Source organism: Pezoporus wallicus, unplaced genomic scaffold, assembly GCF_028554395.1.
Source record: "Pezoporus wallicus isolate ANWC-B61680 ecotype Strahan unplaced genomic scaffold, APGP_CSIRO_Pwel_v1 contig_10790, whole genome shotgun sequence".
Taxonomy (NCBI): Eukaryota; Metazoa; Chordata; class Aves; order Psittaciformes; family Psittacidae; genus Pezoporus; species Pezoporus wallicus.
The window spans coordinates 1,020,473-1,038,501 of record NW_026640522.1 but is presented as its reverse complement, the minus strand read 5'-3'; the positions used below and the strand labels follow the sequence as shown (position 1 = coordinate 1,038,501).

Sequence of the window (18,029 nt, the reverse complement as noted above, 5' to 3'; positions counted from 1 at the left end):
GATAAGAGGTCAGAACACCAACCTTGTCCCGCATCAACGGGACCATAGCCAGCAGGTCAATGGAGCTGAGCTGCTCACGGAGCGGCACTGGGCACAGTCATACAGGTTGTAGATGACCACCTCTCATGGTGACTTACCCCCTTCCAAGAGCAGCTGAGCTCAGGCTGACCTGGCACCCCTGATGCTGCCCCTGGCTCATTGGGGAGCTGCCTGGCAGGAGGTTTGTCAGTAACACACGAGGCTCCCTCAGGAACAGGACCTTGGCCTGGTCGCATCCATGGCGTGGCTGTTCCAGGCAGCTCCAGTGCCTTCCCCACCCACAAGCTGAAACCCTTGGGTCCTATCCCCGCTGATCACACGTGGCAGCTCTGCAGGCGCAGAGTGGTGCTTGGGGAGCCACCTGCTCTCCGCTGGAAAGGCTGCGGTTAGAACACCCCCACCTCCTCCAGCACCGGCTCCGCACCCTCACGCAGCTGCAGGACGTGGATCCCCGAGCTGGAAGTGGCACAGAGCAGCGTGGAGCTGTCACAGGCAGCCAGCGAGGACAACGGTCCTGCTCCATCCAGGTACAGCGTGGCCAGGCAGGCTGAAGAGGGAACGGAGACATCACGGAGGTGAGACACAACCACACCAACCTCCCACCTCCTCTGCTCTGTCTCTGTCCCTCTCCTGCATCCCCACATTGGGATGTGCCCTTTGAACGAGGGACTCTCCATGTCTAAGCCCCACGGTGGGTCTGTGTTGCCCAGTCGGGCAGTGGCCAGCAAACAGGAATCCAGGCTAAGGTCAGGCTCTGCCCCTTCCCTGGAGAGGAGGCAGGGATGGATTGGACGGACGGCCCCACTGGGCAGAGCTGCAGGGCTCTGTGGACGCGTTCCCAACACCCCTTTTTCTCCCACATTGCTTATACTCCAGAAGAACCTTTCCTACGTGCTGTGCAACGCAGCGTGTGGTTTCGATAAGCCCCAAACGGGAAAGAGAAGTCATTTCCCATTTCCTTGGCTGGGGGACAAGCAGAAGCCCCTGGGGCAGCTCCACCCTGCCCTGCAGCTGGATTAGAGGAAAACCCAGAGATCTGAGGCTTCACCGTGCCCATCAGCACTGGGAGACAGAAACCAAGCAGGAGCTCTGTTACCCAGAGTGGGGCACGGGGCGGGCAGCGCCCTGCCCTACCTGCAGTGTCTCGGTCCCAGACCTTCACGGTGCTGTCAAGCGAGGCCGTGGCAATGCTGGGGGCGAGCGTGGGGCCCCACGGCAGGAAAACGCCCGAGGTCGTGGTCTGGAAGTGCCCTTTGTACTCACACAGGTGGCTCCTCGTCTGCCGCAGGTCCCACAGCTGCAGGGCACAGGCAAATGTCAGAGCTGGATGCCCACAAGCATCGTTTCAAGGACATGGCACCACTATGGCAGACTTTGGACTGTAATTGGGGTGGATAATGGGGAAGGAACATTCGACATTCATTACTGAAGGATACCCTGGAAAGGCTGCACTCAAGCACGCACAGTCACGATGTTTCAGATACTTTGCCAAGAAGGTCCTGAGCTGTCTTCATTGTAATAGTGAGAATCACACCCACAGGTCTCACCCTCCCGATGCTCACACACAGGGCTGGGACCCTGCACGGTTTGGAAATGCCTCCAGCAGGGGGGTTCCTGACGGGCTTCCTGTGCGAGCCTCGTGCTCCTCAACGCCATGGAGCAAAATCCAGGGCTTTAACCAAGAGCAGCTGCTCAGGTACCCCCCGAGCACCAGGCTTGCCAAAGGGACACGCAGGAAGATCCTAAGCAGCGGAGCAAGCAGGTGCTTGGAGCGGCAGCCTGCTGCCCTCTGCTGCGTGCCATGGGCACGGGAACGCGAGCCCCCGGGCAGGCAGGTGCCTGCCGTGCTGCCCCGCTCGCACTGCGGGGCTGGCTCTCACTCACCGTGGCCTCGCAGCCCTCGCCCGCGGTGCCGCTGCTGGTGCTCAGGCAGAGCCGCCCGTCGGGGCTCACGTCGCAGCAGGTCTGGATGTGCTGCTTGGCGGGGAAGCTGTGAGCCACCTCCAGCTGCCGCAGGTCCCACAGCCTCGGAGGAACCGGGAGAGGAAGGGGGACTCTGATGCATCATTGCCACGATGGGTGTCCCTCCATCCCCCCTGCGCTACCCTCGCCGCTGTCCCTCTCCTTCCCCCAGCAAGCCAAACCCCCAAAGCTCTCCCTGCACCCGTTCAGGCTCCAGCTCCAGCCACTGGAGCTGTGCTGAGATTTCTTCTTTATGAATTCTCCTTTTTACCCAGTCACCACCAGTGCTGCTTACAGCCACCAGGCTTCCTGTCCTGGCTTCGCTCCGAGACCCAGGTGAGCTGGGAGGTAGCTTCTGTCCACCCCAGCAGAGCACAGGAGGCCGGGTGGTCAGGACAAACCACAACAGAAACAGCCCTTTGTGCTCTGGGATTTTCCATAATCCCTGTGCACCCCAGGCTGTGTGGCCACGGGTAGAATTCCATATTGTCACAGAACCCCAGCCTGGTTTGTGTTGGAAGGGACCTTAAGGCTCCTCCAGCTCCAACCCCTGCCACGGGCAGGGACACCTTCCACTAGAGCAGCTTGCTCCAAGCCCCTGTGTCCAACCTGGCCTTGAACACTGCCAGGGATGGGGCAGCCACAGCTTCTCTGGGCACCCTGTGCCAGCGCCTCAGCACCCTCACAGGGAAGAGCTTCTGCCTAAGAGCTCATCTCAGTCTCCCCTCTGGCAGGTTAAAGCCATTCCCCTTGGCCTGTCCCTGCAGGCCCTTGTCCAAAGCCCCTTTCCAGGTCTCTTGTCCCCCCTTTCGGCACTGGGGGACTCTCATTTACCTGACTGTTTTATCCTCTGAGGTCTGGATGACATAAGGCTCCCCAGGCACCCAGCACAGATGTGTGACCTGTGGGAAGGAAAGGGTGAGCAGAAGGCAGCCCTGTGCAGCCCAGGCTGCTGTCCTGCAGACACCGAGCCACCAAGGCCACCTCCTCTCCTCCTCGTGCTGGGCTCTGAGCAGAAAACGGGAAGTTTCTTCTTGCTTCCCACCAACTCCTCCCCTGATGTGCTCCAAACGGCTCCCACTTACAGCATTCATCAGCTGCTGTGTGGCTCTCAGCACCTCCGTGCTTTGCTGTTGCCTGGAGAACGCAGTAACCCCCCTGCAGCCCTGCCCTCCCCAGCTGCCACCTGAGCAGTGCCTCAGGGCTGTCCCGAAGCACCAAGCTCAGAGCAAATGCACCACACACGTGAGAAACCGGCACCCGGGTGCTGTGACGGGGCGCAAGGAACCAGCGGCTCCTACCAGGTTCCTGCGGGTGACGGCTCTGCGCAGACACCGCCCGGTCTCCGTGTCCCACGTGCACACGGCGTTGTCCCGAGAGCCCGTGCACAGCTGGGAGGCATCTGCAAGCACACGTTCGTTCGCATCGACAGCGACAGCGGGAGAGCTTGCCAAGAAATCCCTGGGGAACGGGAGCCCGGTGTCCCTCACCCCGGCTCGCGGCCAGGCCCGTCACAACCAGGTCATGCGCTGCGAAGCGCTGGCTTGGTCCCGGGGCCCCCTGGAGCTCCCACATCATCGCTGTCTTGTCCCGGGATGCGCTGAAGACTCTGCTGGAGTCAGGGGCTGAGGTGACCTGGAAGGGACAAGATGGGAGAAGCCGCGTGGCCTGGCCGCCAGCCCAGCAGGGCCAGCACCACCCTGCTGCGGCCGCGTCAGAGCCTGAGATGTGCAGAGACACAACTGGGGAGAGCCCGACCTTCAGCCCCTGCTCTGCCCGTGCTGATGTGCACGTGCCCGACTGTTCACGCTGAGCCTCCTGCTGCCTTCTGCTCTGCCGGATGCTGGCACAGGCAAACCCCGACACAGTGGGAGCAGGGGAACTGCTCAGCCCCAGTGCAGCCCCTGCTGTGACCATGCTGGTTATGATGGGGAGCATCGGGCAGCAGCCTCCCAGGATCCCCATTCTCTCAAGTTGCTCCAAGCCCCTGTGTCCAACCTGGCCTTGAACACTGCCAGGGATGGGGCAGCCACAGCTTCTCTGGGCACCCTGTGCCAGCGCCTCAGCACCCTCACAGGGAAGAGCTTCTGCCTAAGAGCTCATCTCAGTCTCCCCTCTGGCAGGTTAAAGCCATTCCCCTTGGCCTGTCCCTACAGGCCCTTGTCCCAAGCCCCTCTCCATTAAGAATAAAACCCAAGAATAACGATGAGTCTCGTGGAATGAGGCCTGCTACAAGTGAACAGCATCTCTGGATCAAAAACTTGACCTAGGAATTCATCCTGAGCTGCTGCTAAGTAGTCTCTTGGCAGGGAGAGCACGTCCAAGCCTCCTGGAGCCCTGTTTAGCCCAGATGCAACCACTCCATGCCATTTCCCTGGACAGCAAAGTATCAGTTGGGACCTTGGGAAAGACCTAGCACACCCTGCTACCCCAGTCCCTCTCTCCGAGGGAGCACCACGAGCTCTCTGCCGGTGACAAACCACTGCTCCATCACTCCCGGCTCCGGGTTTCTGACCGGTAGGAGCACAGGAGACCCCCAGCTCAGGCCAGTCACTCACCTTGGTGATCTCCCGCTGGTGGCCTGTGAACCGCTGCAGCACAGCCCCGGACCTCCAGCTGCAGACAGCCACGCTCTGCAGGGCAGGACAGGAGAGCAGGCCATGAGCACGGACACACACCTCCCTGGTCCTGCTACGGTGAGCCCTGGTTCTTCTGGTTTGAGCTGTCTGTAGAGCCCATCCACTGCCAGGTACTGTAAGGGCCACTACAGTGATTCCAAGCCTGGGTGAGAGCATTTGATGTGATTTGAGCTCTGCAGAGCTTCTAAAACTCGGTTCAGTGTCTGCCCTCGCTCTAAGCTCATCTCGTGTTCCTAAATTCAGGGAGTGACAAAGTTGGAACCACTCATGGGAATGTCTAAAGCTCACACAAACCCCATTTTCCCAGCCTCTCAATACACTTCCCACCTGTGACCGTGTTGTGCTGTGGCAGGGGGAGCCTCACCTTGTCCCTTGCTCCGGACATGCACAGGTCTGGTTTGAGAGCAGCCACCGCGGTGACGGCATCGCTGTGTGCGGGGCTGCGCTGCGGAGCGGCTTGAGCACGTCCCACCTCTCCCATGGAGCCATCGGCCCTGCACAGGCAGAGACAGCGACGGAAGCTGATGGTGCTCTGGGCACAGTCAGGATGCTCCGGGCACAGTGAGGGTGCTCTCAGTACAGTCAGGGTGCTCTGGGAACAGTCAGGGTGCTCCGGGCACAGTCAGGGTGCTCCGGGCACAGTCAGGGTGCTCTCAGTACAGTCAGGGTGCTCCGGGCACAGTGAGGGTGCTCTCAGTACAGTCAGGGTGCTCCAGGCATGGTCAGGGTGCTCTGGGCACAGTCAGGGTGCTCCAGGCATGGTCAGGGTGCTCTGGGCACAGTCAGGATGCTCTGGGCACAGTCAGGGTGCTCCGGGCACGGTCAGGGTGCTCTGGGCATGGTCAGGGTGCTCTGGGCACGGTCAGGGTGCTCCAGGCATGGTCAGGGTGCTCTGGGCACAGTCAGGATGCTCTAGTTACAGTGAGGGTGCTCTGGGCACAGTCAGGGTGCTCCAGGCACGGTCAGGGTGCTCCAGGCACGGTCAGGGTGCTCTGGGCACAGTCAGGGTGCTCCGGGCACAGTCAGGGTGCTCTGGGCACAGTCAGGGTGCTCTGGGCATGGTCAGGGTGCTCTGGGCACAGTCAGGGTGCTCCGGGCACGGTCAGGGTGCTCTGGGCATGGTCAGGGTGCTCTGGGCACAGTCAGGGTGCTCCGGGCACAGTCAGGGTGCTCTGGGCATGGTCAGGGTGCTCTGGGCACAGTCAGGGTGCTCCGGGCACGGTCAGGGTGCTCCGGGCATGGTCAGGGTGCTCTGGGCACGGTCAGGATGCTCTGGGCACAGTCAGGGTGCTCTGGGCATGGTCAGGGGGCTCCGGGCATGGTCAGGGGGCTCCAGCCATAGGCAGGGTTCTCTGGGCATGGTTCAGGTGCCCTGCCCCAGTGAGACTGAGGTGGCATCTGTGGCTGGGCTGGAGAGGAACGACATCTGCCTTTAGAGAGCAAAAGCGAAGCTGTGAATGGACAAATGCATCTCCTGGACTGGGTGGGATGGAACAGACCTATTCCACCTCCAGAGCTGCCAAATATTTAGGTGTTTGCTCTATCTGTGCTGGTCAAAGAAGGAATTCCTGTCTCCCCAGCCTCCTCTTCCACTGACCCCAGCCTGGCTCAGAGCTCGGCTGTGCTCTGACACCCAGCACCCTCCTTGACAAGCACATGGAGTCCCCCATGCTGCCACCCTGGGCTCTCAGCTGCTGCCAAGGCAGAGATCGCACACCCTGCTGCCATTCTATTTCATAGAATCCCAGCCTGGTTTGTGTTGGAAGGGGCCTTAAAGCTCATCCAGCTCCAACCCCTGCCACAATCACCTGGCATTGCTTTACCTGTATTTGGTGGTGTGGATGCTGAATTTGCTCTGCAGTTTCCCCATAGCCCTGCTGATGAGCACAGCTCCTGTTCTGGCCAGCAGTGACAAGCATCACATCAGCATCTTGGGTACATGCTGCTGGGACATGGCCTGGGGGTGAGGGGACAAAGCATTAGTGGGAAGCCAGAGAGGTTTCTGCTTGTTACATAGAAGTTGCTGATAATCACAGAACCACACACTGGTTTGGGTTGGAAGGGACCTTAAAGCTCATCCAGCTCCAACCCCTGCCACGGGCAGGGACACCTTCCACTAGAGCAGCTTGCTCCAAGCCCCTGTGTCCAACCTGGCCTTGAACACTGCCAGGGATGGGGCAGCCACAGCTTCTCTGGGCACCCTGTGCCAGCGCCTCAGCACCCTCACAGGGAAGAGCTTCTGCCTAAGAGCTCATCTCAGTCTCCCCTCGGGCAGGTTAAAGCCATTCCCCTTGGCCTGTCCCTACAGGCCCTTTGTCCAAAGCCCCTCTCCAGGTTTCCTGCAGCCCCTTCAGGCACTGGAGCTACTCTAAGGTCTCTAGAAGCAGGGGGTGGGACTGGATAATCTTTAAGGTCCCTTCAACCCAAACCATTCTATGATTCTATGATGCCCAGGGATGTTGCAAATGCTCCATCCCTGGCAGTGTTCAAGGCCAGGTTGGACAGAGCCTTGGGTGACGTGGTTTAGTGGGAGGTGTTCCTGCCCATGGCAGGGGGGCTGGAACTTGATAATCTTAAGGTCCTTTCCAGCCCTATTCTATGATTCTATGACTTCATGTGAAGCTTGGAGTGGTCTTCCCACCTCCAAACTCCAGCCCCAGGTCCAGGGTAGACAAGACCATCTTGACAACGCAGATGCATTCAATACACAACCCCTTGGTGTTCAGGTGAGGCCAGGCTGCCCCATCCCAACCCGCATCACAGCAGCCAGGCCCCATGAGCTGCAGGAGCCTTGGTCAGAGCAGGGCCTGAGGCAGCACCTTCCCTCTAATCCTCCCGGGTCACAGCCCGAGCACAAGCCAGTTTCAATGGCAGTGAATCGCCATGGACAGTAATTGGCTTCTCCTGAGCTCCAGACACACTAATGGGATATAGCCTGCAGCCGGGGCACATCAGTGCTCCTGTCTGCGGGGGCAGTGGGGTTCTGCTCAGAAAAACCAGAACAGGAATACCGCTGCTTGTTCCAGCAAGGAAATCAACAGCAAACCCTGGGAGCACTGAGCCAGAGGGGTCGGGGCTCTGCAAACCATTCCCTGTCTAATTTTACCCTGGCAGCTTTTGTGATTAGCAGTCAGTAACACCCCGCTAATCCCCACCTGCCCTGCCCCTGCGTTTGCTTGTTCTGCGGATGCTGAGAAGAAGCAGGGATAGATCAGCAGTTCACTGCTTCCCATCAGACCAAGCATCTGAGTCCTTCCAGTACACTGGAATCACAGAATCCCAGCCTGGTTTGGGCTGGAAGGGGCCTTGAGCTTGAAGCAGTTTTTGGAAGTCGTTTTTCCTGCACATCGCGATTCCAGGTTAAAACCTAAATTCCGATGTTTTAATCGCGGTCCTTGCTGTGTCCCAGCCAGCCCTCAGGGTCCTGCTCGTGCTCAGTGCAATCCCCCTTGCCTGCAGGACAGCCCAGAGCCGTGCCCCAGGGCACAGAGCTGCCAGCGGCAGCGAGCAGGGTCTGTCTGTGCCCACCTGCCTGCTCCTGCCCCCTGCCCACCGCAGGTTTTGCTGAGCCCTGAACAAGAGCCGCAGCTGCAGGATGCTCACCCGGGGCTTCCCTGCACGTTTTCCATGAGCCCGGTCCATCGCAAAGCTCTCTGATAACACAGGGACCCTGCAGCAGCTGATTCGTACGAAGCTGCCCCTCTGGAAGGCTGATTTTCCCTCTGGAGGATCTCCCATCCTCCCTTCCCCCCGTGCGTTGCTTCAGAGACCAAACCCATGTTTTACTACAGTGTATTTAAAGCATAATCAGCGCTGCTGCCTCAGCCTGAGGCGCTGCTGTGGATCCAAACCATGGAATAGGGAAACAACTGTACCCACAGCAGTGAGCACAGGAGTCACGGCAGCTTCCTCCCTGTTTTCACAGGGTATTAAACATCCCTCAGGAGAGGGGGTGGATGCAGGGGCAGCCCCAAGGCCCTATAGCTGGGGGTGACCCCATGGTGATGATGTGGGACCCTATAGCTGGGTTGACCCCCCAGCGATGACCTGGAGCCCTATAGCCAAGAAGGACCCATGGCAACAACGCAGGTCTCTGTAGCTGGGGGCACCCAGACGGTGCTGACCTGGGTCTCTACAGCGGGGATGCCCCGGTGGATGCTAACGGGAGCATCCCGAGCCCCTGTCCATGGGGAGCCCCACAGCAGGACGAGGGCCTGGGGGGTGCGCTGTGGGCACAGACCAGGTCGCTACAGCCGGGGCAGCCCCTGGGAAGGGCACGGGGACCGTGCGGGTCCCTGCAGCCGGGCCGGCCCCACGGCGAGGCCTTGGGGCAGCCAGCGCGGGCCCGGAACCCGCCCTGTGGGGCCGCTCCCGCCGTGCACTCACCGGGAGCGGGCGGGGCCCCGACGTCTGTCCCGAACCATCCCGTCCGCGCCGCCCGGCTCCTCGGCAGCCGTACCGTGCCGTGCCGTGCCGTACCGTACCGTACCGGAGCCGTGCCGTGCCGGGGCGGGGCTGTGCGGGAGGCCCGGGCGGGGCCGTCGCCGCCCAGCGGCAGGTGCGGGGCCGCAGGATGGCCCAGCGGGGCCGGGAGCCGCGGCCCCTGGCGGAGCGGGCTGCGGAGCTGAGGGTGAGCGGCGGCGGAGACCGAGACCGGGATCGGGATCGGGATCGGGATCGGGATCGGGACCAGGACCGGGACCGGGACCGGGACATGGACCCTGCCCCGGGGATGCCTCAGTCTCGGGCCGGGCCCTTTCCCCGGTGCCCAGGGGAGCGCGGGGCGTGCGGGGCTGCCTGGGGTGGGGCGGGTCTGGGTCTGGGGCCGTCCGGGGCGGTCTTGATGTGGTGCGGGACCGTGTGAGGGGTCCCTGTGGGGATGGGGGCTTCCTACAGGTGCCTCCTGGCAGGCTGTGAGCTCGGGGGGTCCCTGTTGAGGTGTGGGGCTGTGAGAGGGAATGAGGGCCGCCTGTGGGGAGCCCGGCAGGGTGCGGTCCATGGGGGGCTATGGGATGGGTCACCCGACGGCCCCCCCTGTTGTGTTCCAGAACAAGATCGTGGACCGGTGCGAGCGGCTCCAGCTGCAGAGCGCTGCCATCGCCCGGCACGTGGACGAGGTGCTGCCGGCCAAGGACCAGGGCGTCCTGGTGAGTCCCGGGGGTGCCTGGGGCCGGGGCTCGGTGCGGGGTGGTTCAGCCGCGGGCAGAGCCGGCAGGAGCCGTCGGTGCTGCTGGCGGGGCTGAGCAGGGCTCGTGTCCCCTGGCCCCGGCAGAGCGCAGCCAGCGTGGCGCGGGAGCGGGTGATCCAGAGGCTGATCTTCGTGGGGAACGCGTGTGAGAACGAGGAGCAGCGGCTGCTGGAGAGGGTGCACGCCGAGGAGGAGCGGGCGCACCAGAGCATCCTGACCCAGCGGCTGCACTGGAGCGAGGCCCTGCAGAAGCTGGCTGCCCTCCGAACCTACCTGGTGGACATGATCACCAGCCTGGATGACCAGGGCCTGGTGGTGAGTACTGCTGCTTGTACCCAGGGCCAGCGCAGCCAGCCCAGCAGTGACCTAAGCTTTTAATGATGGGTCTTAAATACAGTGTTCGGCAGCCTGCTGCACTGATAGCATGGAGGGGAGGCAGAGCCTGACAGGACCTACGTTTGCAGATCTAGCTCAAGGAACCTCCTTCACCTGGTTCCTTAAGCTAGGAACCGGTGGCTCCTCCACCTGGCTCAAGCCCCTGTAGTCCTAGAGCATCGGCTCTGCCCACTGCTGCTTCTGCTTGCAGTGAGGTTCAGAAGTACCCAGGCTCAGGTCTCCCAGCCTGAAGCTTGAAGCTGCCAGCCCTCAGATGCCCTTTGGCTGGACAGCCAGGACAGCTCTGGGTTAATGGAGCCACCAGTTTTCTAGGGCTCTGTTCAGTTCACCCTCGGGAGCACCTGCAGCTCATCTGGAGAGCCTGCCCTGTTGCCTGGCCCATCTCTGCTGAGGATATTTACTGCGCAGAGCAGCCAGTGCTTCCCTTTGCTCAGTTCCTCCTCTGGCTGTTAAATCATCTCGGTTTACTGAGGCAGGTCCTTGGAGGCATGCACCTCCTGCCTTGCTCTCAGCCTCTGCTTGTCGGGTGTAACTCGTGAAGGGGGGGCAGCAGCTCTGCTGGATCCTGTGGGCAGAAGGCAGATGCTGCTCCTGTGGTGGGAATGCAGCTCCAGTCCTGCCACAGCCTCTTGGCTGGTTGGGCTGCGGCCTCACTGGGGAGAGCAGGGGGTGGAAAGCAAGATCCATCCTATGCCTGTGGCAGAGAACAGGGAGACCCTCAGTTTCTCCTTTTGCCATGTAGTGGAGAGAAAGTGGGGCTCACACATTCCCCACCTTGGGATGTTGGTGTTGGTGCTTGCATCTGTCAGGCATCGATATGTGTCATGCTGCAGGGCAGTGAAAGGCACGCAGGGCACCCTGCAGCTCGTATTTGAGCAGGGATCAAATGTTCTCCTAGCACTTTATCAATGGAGCTGTACCCTGCCAGCGGGTGCAGAAACAAGAGGGACTGACCAGGAGGTTGGTTGATTCTTGACTCGGGTCCTCCACAGCTTCACCCCTCACTGACAGCTTTGGGGGGGTGTTTGCTGCAAGCACAGGGTGTTCCTGCAGCGTGCCCTGATGGGATAAGGGACGGGGACCTCAGGGCTGGCTGGGGCCCTGATGGGATAAGGGACGGGGACCTCAGGGCTGGGGCCCTGATGGGATAAGGGACAGGGGGACCTCAGGGCTGGGGTTCTCATGCTCTGGGCAAGGCAGGGTGCAGTGCATCTGTCAGATGCAGACAGGCTGGTGCCTATCAGAGGGTGTGGAATTAGGGCTGGCTGAGTCCTGAGTCAGGGAGGGGAAAGTGCTGCAGCAGGATAAAATGGGTGCTGGTTCCCCCTGCTCCCCATGGCAAGCACTGAGGAGTGGTTTCTGTGGCTCAGGAGAGAACAGTGCTGCCTGGGTTTGCAGTGCCCAGCCTGGGTTTGGGGTTTTATCTATGGGCATTGCTGCTGTGATGATTCTTTCTCTCCTTGTCCCCAGCATGCGGAACAAGAGATCTTCGAGAGGTTAGTACCTGACTGCTCCCGGTCCTTTCCCTGCTCCAAGCTTGCCTGCACCCCTTGGCTCCCACTGTGAGCAGCATGCCCTTGCTCAGGCAGCTGGTGACACCCCTCTTTCCTCCCTCATGCTGCTCTTGTGGGGTTCAAGGACACACAATAGAGATCCCTCTTGTCTCTGCTTCACATGCTGCTAGAGACAGAGGTGTCTGGCACCTAGAAGCACTGTATGCACAATGTCTTTTTGGATGCACTGGCTCTTGCTTATGGGGGACCTTCTCCAGCTCCCCACAAAATTCCACGGGGCTCACAGGGAGATGGAGCATGCCTGACCCTGGCCTCATGGCAGCAGATGGGATGGTCCATCCCCAGAGCTGGAGTGCTCCATGCCTGGGGTTGCTGCTGGCACCACATTGCCCAGAGCAGCAGCGTGCCCAGACCTGTGCTGCCTCCTTCCCTGAGAGGCAGGATGCACTGAGGGGTGAACCAAGGGCTGATGTCAGCATTCCAAGGCCAGGTTGGATGGGGCTTGGAGCAAGCTGCTCTAGTGGAAGGTGTCCCTGCCCGTGGCAGGGGTTGGAGCTGGAGGAGCTTTAAGGTCCCTTCCAACCCAAACCAGGCTGGGATTCTGGGATTTCTAACAGTCATCACCAGTAGCACGGTGCTGCCCTTGCCTGAGAAGGCAGTGTGGTGGCTGCATTTTACAGGCATTGATTTCTGGGGCTGCTACAAGGCTGCTGCCTGGCACTGGCTGGACTTTGCTGCCCAGAGGACTTTCAGGGGTATTTTTGCCTGGACCCTACCTATGGAGAGCAGGAAATGTGCCCCAGCCTGTGCCAGAGCCTTTACTAGCAGCCATGAGTTGTGTGTGCTGCAGGCCATGGGAGCCCAGCATCTCCTGGCTATGCTCTGTGAAATCTGGAGTTGCTCTCGTTGCATCCCCCCTGCTCTGAGCCAGCCTTTGTTGGTGCAGGGCGAATTGACTCTCTCCCAGCAGCCTCTTCATTGTGCTCCTCTTGTACCTGAATGCCTGCTCTCAGATGCTTTTGCTCTGTGTCAGGGATTGAGGAGGCTGTTGGCTCAGGATGCTGGGATTGTATTTAAAACACTGAAGTCCTTTCAGAAGGGGCTGTAATTGAAGCCAACCGAAACTACCACTTATGATAAGAGCTTGTCTAGGAATTCCTGCTGTAGCTGCTCTGTGCTCCTCTTGCAACTGCTCCAGCTCACATTTCTGCCATAACCTCTGGTGATCTCTATAAACACCTCCCAGCTCTGGTCAATAAGTCATTGTCTTTCAAAATACTTTTCCCTTGCTAGGACAGAGGTGGCGGAGGGAATCTTAGAGCCACAGGAGTCCCTGAAGTTAAACTTTAACCAGACGTGTGTTCAGAGTCCACTGCTGCATCGACTGTGGGCCTCTGCTGTTCTCTGCTGCATCACAGGTCAGTGTCTCCTGCAGGTCCCACACTCCCTGGGCATTCCTGTACACCCATTCACGTTGTGCCCAAAGAAACACCCTGATGCTGCGTCCTGCCCAGCCCCTGCCAGTTGTTTGGAGCCTCCAGCCAGGGAGGCAGCAGTGGTTGGGGAGGGGGGATAGGGGCTGCAAGCAGCTGGTTTTGGCTAGGAGGAGAGCTGGGCTTTGGCAGGATTGTGCCTTGTGTCAGCTCTGTGGCTTAGCCCCACTTGGTTTCTTTTGCTGTTCCCTGGGTTGCTGTCAGCGCTGAAGCTGGTGCTGCTGTAGGAATCTGTCACAGAAGTTCTTCACTGTGTCCAGCGTTGGCCTGCTGGTGATTTTAAGAGGTGAAGTCACCCATGTGGTGTCTGTGAGACACTGACCTGCTGGAGTGAGAAGGGAGGGAATGCAGGAGCTTTCTGATCCTAAGGTGAGGCTGTGGCTCCGCACCCCCGAGGTTTGTTCAGCTCTTGCTGTACAGAGGTTCCATGGGAGGTGTTTGTGCTCTGGGCAGGTTTTACCAGGCTGGTGTTGGCTGTGTTGAGCAGGGATGAGGGTTTGCTTCCGGCTCTGCTCTGCTCCAGTGGCTGGGTGGGAAACGTTTGCTTTTGCTCCCGCTTTCAGGCCATCGTTAGAGCATTTCAATTGCTTCCTTTGTTCCTCAAAGGTGGCACCATCCTTCACAGCCAGAGAACATTTGTCCCGTTTGCTGCCTGGTGAGCAGGCCCGGGGGTGACCTTTCAAAGCTTCTGCATGAACTTCTCATTTTGGCTCGTCTCACTTTTGATGCTGGTGAGCAGTTTCCAGTGTTGCCTGTTTCCAGTTTTCCCTGTTTCCAGGTCCTTCTCAAAGGTGTGCACTTCTGGCTTTCATTGCTCTTGTGGTTTTGTGTGTTAGCTTCAGGACCAAACACCATCATCATTCATTTCTTCTACTGCAAACCATGGTCTAGCTCTTCCTTTGGGATTAATTTCCCTCTTGGTGTCTGAGTGCTGGCAGTTGTGCAGACTCTTGTGCTTGGAACATCTCGAGTCAAGCAGGAAACCTTTCAGTGATTCTCTTTGTTTTCACAGGTTTTTATTGTTGGATTCCTCTCCCCATAGCCTCCCTATGAAATGGAATGGCTCTCAGGCATTCGGCTTTTGTAGTGGTGCACTTCACACACAGTTCATTGTTTGGCTTTAGTTGGGTGCGTTTTTGTCTGTTGTTGCGTTTGATGTGCCATTACTGCATGCCGAGGATGCCTGCCATACCCTTGCATACCTCATTAGTCCGTAGTGCACCCAGGACCTAGCCTTAGAGATTATTAACTGTGGTGGTCCTAGCTTTCTTCCAGAGACAGTAATGTTGTGTTTCACATGGTGGTCCCTCCTTCCAGAGACAGCTGAACAGGCATCAGTCTTGGTTTTTTGCTTGGAAAGTCCTGGCCTCGAGGGCTTGTGCTGTAGCCTCTCAAAAACCTGCAGGCCAGCAGGAAACAGCCTTCACTTCACACTCAAAAATAAACACGATTCCTTTGATGTCTTCACTTGGCATCCAGGCTTCTGTGTTGCTTAGGTTTGGGGTTCACAAAGGCCTGCAGGGACAGGCCAAGGGGAATGGCTTCAACCTGCCAGAGGGGAGACTGAGCTGAGCTCTTAGGCAGAAGCTCTTCTCTGGGAGGGTGCTGAGGCGCTGGCACAGGGTGCCCAGAGAAGCTGTGGCTGCCCCATCCCTGGCAGTGTTCAAGGCCAGGTTGGCCACAGGGGCTTGGAGCAAGCTGCTCTAGTGGAAGGTGGTCCCTTCCAACCCAAACCAGGCTGGGATTCTGTGATATGGTACAGCTCTTGCTGGCAAATGACTCACCTGCTCCAGCCTTGTTTCCTTGGCAGTTTAAGACATAAAATGGGTGCAGTGAGGGCAGAGGAAGGCAGGGCAAGGAGGGGCACCCACAGGTAGAAACTCTGTCCCCTGGGAGCAGGTGAGTCAGGTGGGCATTGGCCTCATCTCTTGGATTTACAGAGGTGGGAGACACTTGTGTAGTTATTCAGGACTCACACACGGTCTGCTGAGGGGTTTCATGCAGGGTGAGCAGTGCTGGGTGCTCTCACCCATGAGTTTGCAGTGGTGCAGAGCCCTGGTGGGTGCCAGTGTCCTGCAGCCAGCCTGGCTCTCGCCCTGTGCTGCAGCTCACTGGGTTTGTGCTGTGGTGCAAGGGCAGCGCCTTCATTCACAGCAAAACCAAATCACGGTCGTGCTCGTCTCTAATGCCCGGTGCTTCCTTCCTCCACTGTTCCCAGCATGCTCGGTTCACAAATAACTTGGGCTTTATAGGAGGCAAGGGATTTCCCTGCCCAGCCCTCTCCATTCCTCCTCGTTCCTGTATTTCCAGCTCTGCAGGATTTCTGCAAAGAGCCCTCCCTTCTTGGGGCAGGCTCCTGACTCACCCGGGCTAGGGGAGAAGTCAGGTCCTGCGCACCCACAGTGGGGGTGGGAAGGGACATGGGAGCTGAGGTTTGGGTCGCTCCCAAAAGTGGGATGAGCCAAACCTGTGGAGTTCTGATTTGTGGGGATCTGGGCATGGGACAGAGTAAGATGAGCAGTGTTTGTTCAGCCTGGAGAAAAGAAGGCTCTGGGCAGACCTTAGAGCAGCTCCAGTGCCTAAAGGGGCTGCAGGAAAGCTGGAGAGGGGCTTTGGACAAGGGCAAGTAGTGATAAGACAATGCGGGATTCAAACTGAAAAGGCTGATTTAGATCAGACATTAGGAAGAAATCACTTATTGTGAGGGTGCTGAGGCACTGGCACAGGGTGCCCAGAGAAGCTGTGGCTGCCCCATCCCTGGCAGTGTTCAAGGCCAGGTTGGACACAGGGGCTTGGAGCAAGCTGCTCTAGGGGAAGGGGTCCCTGCCCATGGCAGGGGTTGGAGCTGGAGGAGCTTTAAGGTCCCTTCAGCCCAAACCACTCTGATTCTGTGATCTCTGACTCGGTAGCACTTGTAGTGCAAGGAGGGAGAGGTGCCAGGTAAAGTCTGGGCTTTGTTGAGTCTGCTTCGAGAGGGGAAGCTGTTGGGAGCTGCTGTCCTGGCCCCGTGTCACCCCGGGGGGACAGATGGGTTTCTCAGGAATGATGTGCGAGGGGAGGTTGGTTGTGATTGTGTTTCTGAGGGCCGGGACTTCTTCAGGTGGTTCAGGTGGTGGCCACCGAGCCGGTGCTCACAGTGTGGCTCCTCTTGCAGGCTCACAGGAGATTCACATCGATGAGAAAACACTCAGCCCCCACCTCAGCCTGTCGGAGGACAAGAAAACGCTGACCTTCAGCCCCAAGAAAGCAAAGGTGGACTTGGACAGCCCCGAGCGGTTTGACCACTGGCCCAACGCTTTGGCTACTGCAGGTTTCCAGTCAGGAGTCTGTGCATGGAGGATCAGCGTGGACAAGAGCTGTGCCTACAAGCTGGGGGTTTGCTACAGCTCCCTGCCACGGAAGGGCTCTGCCAACGAAGCCCGCCTGGGCTTCAACGCTGCCTCCTGGGTCTTCTCGCGCTACGACAGGGAGTTCAGGTTCCTGCACGCCGGGCGCCTGCAGGCTGTGGAGCTGCTCAAGGCTCCGGCAGAGATCGGGGTCCTCCTTGACTTGGCAGGAGGGGAGGTGTTCTTTTACGACCCCGATTCCTGCACCATCCTCTTCTCCCATAGGGAGACCTTCACAGAGCCTCTGTACCCTGTCTTCGCTGTGGCACACGAGAGCATCTCGCTTGTCCAGTGAGCGCAGCATTGTGCTCACTGAGGGGGTGAATACAATTGTATGTACAGTGACTGTATATGCACTATACAGTACCTTTGTGGGGAAAAAGACCACACAGGACCTGCCTTCAGACTACATGTTTTCTCCATGTGTTTGACAGCAGCTTTTCCCTCCTCGGGGAGGATCACCCACCCTGTCTGCCAGGGCAAGGGGTCAGGGTGATGCCTGGCTCTTTGTTCTGTTATTTAATTCCTCTCTGACCAAAGGCAGCTCCCCGCCTGATGGTGGGCTTCATAAAGGAGAAATAGGGAATGTTTCCTGCTTGACTTGACAGCTCTGGACATGTGTTTGGAGGAACAGAAGGGAGGAGGAACATGGAAAGGGACATCAGTGGGACCCAGCTGGTGACATGCTTTGGGAGGAGCAGGGACAGGGCAGGGGGCTGTCACCTGTGCGGACCTATGCCACGGCAGGGGCACCCCAAGGGGCTGTGGTCCATGGAGGAGCCCATGTCAGGGAGGAAGCAGCAAGGAGAGCACAAACCCCACCTGAGCTGCTCCTTACCTTGCCAACAGTTTGAGGGTTCAGTGTAATGTGGCAAAACCCCAGGGAGCTGATATTAGGCCCGGAGGAAGGAGAGGTGCTGGGCTGAAGTTGAGCCAAGGGAGAAGGGTAGGAAAGGTGCTTCCCTGTATGAAATTTGACATCTTTATTACTCAGTGCCCAAATTGGTACAGTTTAATTGGCAGTACATTAAATGAAGTGAAATTGCCCAACTTCTGTTTTGCTGGCAGCAGGAGGCCCACAGCCACTGTTGGGAAGAGGGTGGCGGGGGTGGTGAGGTGGTCAGTCTGGGGTACACTGAGGTGATCAGGACTGCGTGTGGGTGCCCTGCATGGACAGACAACCTGTGACAGACCAACCCGGGGCTGCTGGAGCCTCTCCCCAGTGTGACTGCGAAGGCATAAACCTCAAAGGCTGCTTCCATCCCTCCTGCCAGAAGGAGCCTGTGGAACGCAGCTTGACCCAGGCCCCGGCTGTGAGGCACAGATACCACCGCTCACCTTGCCCAGTGTTTGAGAGCTATAAAAGCAGCAGCAGCAGCAATGCTTAGTGTCAGGTACGCTTTATTGCAGGA

General features: G+C 58.9%; 2 protein-coding genes across 2 annotated transcripts; one reads left to right on the top strand and one right to left on the bottom strand.

Annotated features, from left to right (window-relative positions):
- Positions 1-425: 425 nt before the first annotated feature.
- Positions 426-9,091, bottom strand: WDR31 (WD repeat domain 31). The gene is made up of 10 exons (XM_057419272.1): positions 9,027-9,091; positions 6,464-6,597; positions 5,005-5,134; positions 4,560-4,634; positions 3,492-3,636; positions 3,303-3,403; positions 2,836-2,903; positions 1,924-2,065; positions 1,174-1,336; positions 426-586 (listed from the first exon to the last, which is right to left on the bottom strand). Exons 2-10 carry the CDS (start codon positions 6,508-6,510, stop codon positions 426-428), a joined length of 1,032 nt encoding a protein of 343 aa, XP_057275255.1. The 5' UTR covers positions 6,511-6,597; positions 9,027-9,091.
- Positions 9,092-9,151: 60 nt separating this feature from the next.
- Positions 9,152-17,659, top strand: BSPRY (B-box and SPRY domain containing). The gene is made up of 6 exons (XM_057419338.1): positions 9,152-9,270; positions 9,689-9,787; positions 9,913-10,143; positions 11,695-11,720; positions 13,032-13,156; positions 16,386-17,659. Exons 1-6 carry the CDS (start codon positions 9,214-9,216, stop codon positions 16,910-16,912), a joined length of 1,065 nt encoding a protein of 354 aa, XP_057275321.1. The 5' UTR covers positions 9,152-9,213; the 3' UTR covers positions 16,913-17,659.
- Positions 17,660-18,029: the final 370 nt, after the last annotated feature.